General features: G+C 58.1%; 1 protein-coding gene and 1 long non-coding RNA gene across 4 annotated transcripts; one reads left to right on the plus strand and one right to left on the minus strand.

Annotated features, from left to right (window-relative positions):
* Positions 1 to 3349: 3349 nt before the first annotated feature.
* On the plus strand, positions 3350 to 4121 carry LOC137864201 (uncharacterized). Its single transcript, XR_011101366.1, has 2 exons — positions 3350 to 3586; positions 3797 to 4121. It is a non-coding gene; the product is annotated as an uncharacterized lncRNA (long non-coding RNA).
* A 134-nt stretch (positions 4122 to 4255) lies between these two features.
* Positions 4256 to 6126, minus strand: SMIM33 (small integral membrane protein 33). 3 transcript variants are annotated; one of them, XM_068698080.1, is made up of 2 exons: positions 5920 to 6126; positions 4256 to 4959 (listed from the first exon to the last, which is right to left on the minus strand). In XM_068698080.1, the coding sequence occupies exon 2, from the start codon at positions 4780 to 4782 to the stop codon at positions 4360 to 4362; it is 423 nt and encodes a 140-aa protein (XP_068554181.1). In that variant the 5' UTR covers positions 4783 to 4959; positions 5920 to 6126; the 3' UTR covers positions 4256 to 4359. The 3 variants fall into 3 exon arrangements, with proteins under 3 accessions (XP_068554181.1, XP_068554182.1, XP_068554180.1); XM_068698081.1 differs by lacking the exon at positions 5920 to 6126 and adding an exon at positions 5733 to 5850; XM_068698079.1 differs by lacking the exon at positions 5920 to 6126 and adding an exon at positions 5702 to 5830.
* Between the last annotated feature and the right edge of the window lie 1665 nt (positions 6127 to 7791).

The following is a 7791-nucleotide window of genomic DNA, read 5'->3' on the forward strand; positions in this document are numbered from 1 at the left end:
TCGGCTAAAGGAGGCAAAGCCACGGGCTCTGCCACAGGGATGCTCTCGGGCACGGGAGGAGCGGACGTCCCGCGGCCCCCACGTGGCTTTGGGTGGGCGGCAGGGAGGGGGCAGCTTCCTGCTGGGGGCTTCAGGACCTCCATGGCCTCAGGAACAAGCCCCTGCCGTGACCCTGGCCCGTGGGGACATCAGCAGAGGTGGGGCTGCAGGACGCTGCCAAAGCATTGCTGGGCTGCAAACCGCTCTGGCCGTGCCTTGGAGGAAGGCAAGCAAAGGAACGCAAACAAAAACAGGGAAGAAAACGGGGGGATGAGCCGAGACGTGCCGGGAGCACCGCCAGTGAAATAAGAATTGGTGCTAACAATGGAAGTTTTCCTCCCACTTTTCTTTCCTGTCCACACGCAGGCAGGTTCCCAGCTTGCAGGTGCTCCGAGACCTCCGCAGCCTGCTTTGTGTCTCCAGGCTCCAGCCTTCTCCCCTGGGAGCCTGGCTGCCCTGCAGCCTTCCATTCAGAGCCCACAAACAGCACCGGCTGCGCTCAGTTACTGCACAATGCTGGAGGTGCCCAAAGCAGGCACTAATGCCATTTACTGGTGCAAAAACCCAGCTCCTCCGCAGCTTCCCCCTCTGAGCTCTCCAGGCTCAGCAAACAGCCACGGGGACCCCGGGGGGACCCCGACCCCCCAGAACTTCACCCACAGCACGTGGCAGAGCCCAGCCTGACCACGTTCATTCAGACTCCACGGCAGCTTCCAAATATTTGCTGTTTGGGGCTGGGGTGGTGGTGGCTGCGGGCCACACGCTGTACGTGGTGCACGGAGGCTGTCACGAGGTGCTGGATGTCATCTCGTTAATTCCTGCCCAGGTATCTCGCCCCGGGATAAAGCCTCCTCCGGGCAGCCACCAGCCCAGCACGTTTCTGACGTGCAGAAACCAGCCAGCAGGTCCAGTTTCACCAGATCACCAGGAAAGAGCTCAGGAGCTGGTTTTCCCCAGCTCCCTGGCTGTAGGCACCTGCGGTCACGCACAGCCCGCAGGAGGGGTCTGCCCCGCTCCGGCGTGGTGGGAGGGAGGCAGGTAAAAGCCCGGGGTCAGACACATGATTCGTTTTTCTCATAAGGAAGAGGAAATTAAAATGGAAAAGAAAATTTCCCATCAGAGTGAAAAATGACATCAGAAGAGAGGAGTTTAGAAATAACATCAATCAAAGGAGAGCTCATAACGAACACAGCTAAAGAGGTCCCCAGATTCGGCCTCGTTAGGATGCTCGGGGCTTCACCTTATCCTGGGGACCATGTAGGGGAGCAGGATTTGTTCTCTCTGCTCTGCTGTGGGGGAAAATGCCTGAGGACAGGGAGGCCACAGAGATGGAGCACGCCCCAAGGTGGGACGATGGCTCCAAACCCGGGGCATTGTGCATGCAGCACGGCTGCAAGGACGGGGCAAAGAAACGCATGGCTGCTCCCAGGGACCTTTCCTGGGAGAAGGAGGCGATTCCCCCTCACACCCCATGGGAGCTGGGCAGCCCTCGGGGGGCTCTGCCTTTCCACGTGCCCACCTTCCCCCTAAAAGCAGAAGGAGACTGGCAAGGGATGGCCACACGCCACCTGCCCGAGCCTCCTGTTCCCATGGGGTCCGCTTCGGGCTGGCTCACCCGGGATCCCAACTCCTCACATCCCTCCTGGAGCAGCCTTCACCACCTCTCCCTGCAGCCTCGTCCCAGGGGGGCCCAAATTGAGCCCATCCCAACCCAGGGGCTGGGGACAGGGGACACAGAAGGGGCCGGGGTGGGGAGGGACAAGGACACCGTGCGCTGCCTGCAGGGCGCGCAGCCGCCGCCAGAGCCCACTGCTGCTCCGCGCTGCGCTGCCAGCGGGCACAGAGCCTCGGAGGGGCCCGCAGGGCTCCCCCTGCAGCGGGTGGACGCCCTAATTAGCAGGGAAATTGCAGGAGGAGCGGGCAATCGCTAATGAGACCCCGGCTCTGCGAAGCGCAGCCGGTGGCTAAGTGCACAGGCTCAGCCAGGATGCTCCTGCAGCTCCCCTGCGCAGAGGGAAGGAGAATTGCTGCTGCTCCGTGCTCCTGGAAAGATTGTTAAGGAGGGGAAGAAAGTTAGAAGCAGAACAAATTGGAGCCAGCTCGGTGCTTGAACAGAGGGTAATGGTGTTGGGATGATTTGCATGCACCGCTTCCACCGCCTGAGAACCCCGATGTGTTTTATGAATTCTTGCACTCCAAGCAGGTCTGCGGGCAGGTAACGGCTGAGCTGGTCAAAGATAAAAGAGGAGAATCTGTAAAAGTGGCTTTTTATTGTGTAGGAGAAAGAAATGAGAGGCTGGGTTAAAGTATAACCATTGGTGTCCTTCTGGAGAAGAAAACTGGCAAAAGATTGTTGCTTATAGGAGCTCTGTTATTGAGTCCTACAGTAATTTTTAACTCTTCTCTAGTTCCCCCTGTATTTCAAAAAGTATTGAAATATTGAAATTTATCACATAAATACCTGTCTGTAAATGAAATTCCCAGAAAAATACCCTGAAGGCCAGAACTTCAATGCTGGATCTTCCCAGCACAAGGCCATACAAGGAGCAGGGGCTGCTGGGCTGGACTGGGGAATCTGAGCCTAGGATGAGCACAGGAGAAAACTGAGCCCCATCAGAGCCCCTGTTCCGCTGCCAGTTCTGTTTGCTTTCAGTCTGACAGCCTGAAATACCTAAACACCAGCAAAGCATTTGGAAAAGGTGGGGGTTCCCCAGCTCCTCAGCTGCGCAAGTGATAGATCTAGGCCAAAGCACGCTGTAAGATAAATCAGATCTTCACAAGTCCTGAGCGGCTGCAAATCGATGAGTTTTAGTGATAATTATCCATTTTATCTCCCTCCTCATTAATATTCAAGTGATTCTCGATCTTCACAGACGCAGTGTTTGGGTGCTGCAGTTGTCCTGCTGTGGGAGCCGTGACAAAAGCTCCCATTTCTCCGATCAAAGACTTTACCAAAGCCATTCCCTGCTCCCCAGGGATAAAACCACAGAAGCTGGGCACTGACGCAGCGATGGGCACTTGGATGGGTGACACCACCTGAGCCCATGGTGTAACCTCAGTGTAAATCTTGTGGCCACTGGGAAGGTTTTTCCTGATCTCATCACCTGCTCCTCACCCCTGATGCAGGTGAGCACCAGGACTACCACCACCAGCAGAAATCATTTAAAGAGATGTCCCTGGAAGGTCGTTAGCTCTTCAGGTGTTGTTAATTAGAGATGTATAAATTGAAAGATAAGCACTGTGTTGCCATTCTTTAAAGCGTGTGTTGACGTACGAGGGAAGGGGATGGAAACCACTGCTAATCCAGTGGTTTCCAGCTCAACCAACATCCACACCTTATCCACATAGGTGTGGGAAAGCTGGAAATGCTAATGCATTTCCCTCTGGAAAATAGATAGAATAAAATCAGAACAGAAAACAACCACATATAATATAAATTATATTTATTATAAACACCACCATTTTCCAGCAAGTCCAACTGCTACTTTAAAGCAAGCAAGAACAAGCTGGAATTAAGTGAGCTGGAGGAAGCCGGAGCACCTGCCAGGTCAGCACCTGGGGGAAGGGCTGAAAGCCCCCAGTCCTTGCCCAGCCGCACCCAGAGGGATCTGTGCCGAGGATGCAGCTTGGGGTGGGCACAGATCTGGCTTTGCTGTGCTGGCGTGGCAAGGGGAGAGGTGGAGCTGTGTTTGATTTCGGGGACTAAGCAGCGGAACAAATCCTTGAGGGTGATCCCAGAGGTTTGTTCCCTCCCCAGGACTGCCTGTGAGCCCACAAACTGAAGCCAGGCTTTGATGCCCACTTTCCACCGAGGGAGGAGATGCTGCGACCAGTTTCTTGTCCAAAGAGATGCCTCACACCTCCAGCTGCAGGAAGGCTCCCAGAGCCAGGCAGGACACCGCAGTCTGCTGTCACCCTGTGGGGCCACACCACCAGAATAATGGGGACACTGTGTATGGGGAAACATCCTTAATCCAGAAAGCAACTCCACAGCAGGCAACTGCCAGCTCCTGACAAGGGTAAACTCAGTGCCCCCAGAGCAGGGACCGAGATGGTTCTCCTGGGCACTCCAGGCAGTGCGGGACAGCCTGTGGGTGAAACCAGGGCAAGAAAAATGCTAAAGCTGTCCCTCACAGGCTGACCCAGTCCCAGAGCCTGGGCTGGGGACTCAGCTTTTGCTTGGTGCAGCCAAATAACGGTGTCATTGCCAAGTGACACTCAGCCCCCTGGAGACAGGCACCATGCTGGGGTGATTCCCACAACCCTCAGCGTGCAGAAAGTGGCAAGTCCCGGGCTAAGCCATCATCCCAGTCCCTATTTTCACAGGTAGGTGATCTCGATGACGTTGGGCTCGACGCTCCTGCAGGGGAGGTGGTGCCTGCAGGAGCACTGGCAGCTCAGGCCGGCCGTGGCCACACTGCCCAGCTCCCACGGGCCAGGCTGGGCAGGAGGCTTCTTCTGGGAGCCCAGCTTCTTCCAGTCCGTGAGGTGCACCCCGTCGTCCAAGTCCTGCGGCATGGGCTCGTGGTAAAGGGTGATCTGGATGGTGCGGAGCTGAGGGCCGTAGTGCACCATGACGATGATGAAGATGGCCAGGAGGACAAAAATGGCCACAATCATGGAGATCATGGGCAGGGCGTCAGATTTCTTCGTCATGCTCCTAACGACGGAGACGGGAGTGAAGGCGGCCACGTCCTGGGGCTCGGGGTGTCTCAGCTGGCTGCCGAGCGCGGAGGCGTTCATGGCTGAGCAAGCTGAGCTGGGACAGGAACGTGGGATGGAGAGGGGTCGTCACTGAACGGGGGCTGTCTGATGTCCTTGTCTCCTGCCCTCGTTTTGGTGGCTCCCGCTGTCACTGTACCTGCAGCTCTCCAGCCTTGGAGACTTGGAAGAAGGCTCTGGATGCACTTTCCTCTGTATCTAGGGAAAAGATTCAGTGTGAGATAAGGACTCTGGGCATTCAGCAAACCCTCCTGAGCAAGGTGCAGCTCTGGGCTGGGACCGGCCACGATGAATGCTCATCCTGCCCCAGTGTCCCACAGGAGGGCAGGAGCCTGCCCACACACCCTGGGACAGCAAGCAGCAGCGCCCAGGGGGTTTAACAAGGCTGAACACAACCAAAACCTATCCTCTGCTGCTGCCCAAGTGCTCAGGGTGACAGCACAGCTCTGAGTGAGTGCTTCCTGCAAGCAGAAGCCCAGCCCCAGCTGGCTGCCAGGGAACAGGACTGTCCCCTGCGCGCTCCCTCCCTCGGGCTCAACAGACAGGGTAAATTTTGATGGTCACATCTGGGGCTGCAGCGATGGTGCCCTGGACATGTTCAACCAGGCAGACAACAGCGAGCAGCCAGCGGCAGTGTCCTGCATCCCCTTGTCCCATCCTGCATCCCCTTGTCCCATCCTGCATCCCCTTGTCCCGAGCCCACTGCCACTGGTGATGGGGACCAGGAGCCCCTGGGAGGGAGCCCCCACCCCTCCCTTCTTCCCCCCAGCCCCACGGTGCTAATCCAAGCCCAACCCCCCCGGGGAGCTCCCTGGGAGGCCCAACCCTGCCAAAACCTCTGCAGGTCAAGCCAGACGTGAGACCCCACAGGAGACAGCACAGCAGAGAGCTGGGAGCAGGCAGCAGCAGGAGGGAAAGGAGGAAAGCCCCACAGGGGTACCTGGCTGTCCCTGCTCCGGGGGAACCATCACCTCCAGCAGGGAGGGCAGGACCAGCAGAGGAGCCTCCAGGAAGGTGCTGCGGGGGCTGGCAGGGTGTTGGCAGGGCCGGCCTCACCTCGGAGGCTGCCACGTCACGCCTGGGACTCCCTGCGCGGAGGAGGAAGCGCCTGCTCATCCCACACACACACACACACACACACACGAGGTGCTGCCTTACCTAGCGCAGTGCCACATCAGCGCCGCCGCCTCTCCCTCGCTGCCCCACGCGGGGACACAGGGGCAGGAGGTGCTCCTCTCGCTCCTCTCACTCCTCTCACTCCTCTCACTCCTCTTGCTCCTCCTCGGCTGCCAGACAAGCGCCTTTTGTTCAGGGCGCGAGCACCCACCGCCCCTCCGGAGGCACGTGCGCAGCCCCCAGCTTTCCAACCGCAGGAAACCTCCCTCCTTCCAGCCGACCCGTCCTTAAATATCACTGCACTCAGGAATCAGTGTAAAAGTCACCCTTGTGTGCGCGAGCTGTTTGCAGAGCCCGGCCAAGCGTGTCCGCACGGCCCCGCGAGCTGGCGGGCTCCTCGCCCTGAGAGGTGACACGGCCCCAAGGCAGGACCGTGCCAGCCCCGCGATGCCCAGCAGCAGGGTGAGCCCACGCTGCTGCTGGTCTGAGGCTCTCAGCGTGCTGCAGAGACACCCAGCACACCAGCAGCACCGCCGTGGTGGTGTGGGTGACCGCACTTCCCCCTGCCATGAGGCCACCAAGGAGCCCGCTGTGCTCTGCCAGCACCAGCCATGTGCCCAGTGATATCTGAGCGCTTCACAGCCGTGCTGGTGCTGCTAATCCCACTGTGGGGCACAGAGATCTCAAGGACCGTGGCAGCAAGGCTCCAGGGATGTCCCCAAGCCAGGCAGTGTTCACCCACCCACCCAGGTGGGTGCTGTCCCCCAGGCCTGGGGACACCCTGCAGTCTGACCACACCACTGGGCTTCACTCCCAGCACGTCACAGTGCGGAAACGATGGATTTTTGGAGATTTATCCCTGCAAAGCCATTACGAAACACCACCTGCCCCAATTCCTATCCCAGAACAAACCTGCTCCTACCTGGAGGCTGCCTCTCAGCAAACCAGCCTGGGCGAATATTCGTGCTCCATCCTTCCTGTACACAGGGTGGGGAACATTTCGACCCCCACCCAGCAGAGCAAGCTTCCAGCAGAGATGTGGCTGCACGTTAGAGCTGCTGCTTCTGGGAAATCGTACTCATTTCAGGATTCAGTAAAACCTTAATCTACAGCATAATCTCTGAGCATCACATCTGTGCAAGAGAAAAAAAAAATGGTTGTGGGGGGGGAGGGAGGCCACTAACAGAGGTTTTGTGAAAGCAAAATCTGCTGTGAGATGATCACGATGATCAGAATCAGGTTGGACGAGGGCAACCTGATCCAGTGGGTGGCATCCCTGCCGTGGCACGGGGTTGGAACCAGGTGATGTTTGAGGTGCCTCCCAACCCGAGCAGTTCTGTGATGCTGTGATGCTATGATCTCATGTTGGCTGCTTTTAGTTTGCGTTACGGTGTCCCCAGCTGGCCTCAGCACGGCTGACATGGCTCAGGGCAGTCTTCTGGAGGCAGAGGGCTGTTCGGGATGGGGGACAGACACAAGGGACGTGTTGGAAACCTGCGTTGTCCCAGTGCAGAGAGCAGAGCTCCGGACCCACAGGGCTGAGCACGGAGCAGCCCAGGGCAGGAGGTGCAAACCCTGTGCCCCCCCAAACACCTGCCCCCCCTCCAATCCAGCCTCCCCTGGGCTGCCAAAGGGAAACAAACCCATTTCCCCTATAACAAGGCTTTTTGTAAGGAAACAAAGGGCTCTCCTTCTTGCCTAGCACAAAGAGGGGCAGCACAGCCTTTGAGGAGTCTGAGGCAGGGAGGAGCAACCACCAGGGACAGGCACCCACACAGCTCCCAGTCCGACCAGTCAGCCCCAGCGGGGACTCTGCTGACCGCACACCCGCTCTGGGTGTGAGGCAGAGGGCACAGGGGGCAATGCTGAGGAAATTCCTGGCACTGTAACACCACCACCCTCTGGATTTGGCCC

Source organism: Anas acuta, chromosome 14 (assembly GCF_963932015.1).
Source record: "Anas acuta chromosome 14, bAnaAcu1.1, whole genome shotgun sequence".
Lineage (NCBI taxonomy): Eukaryota > Metazoa > Chordata > Aves > Anseriformes > Anatidae > Anas > Anas acuta.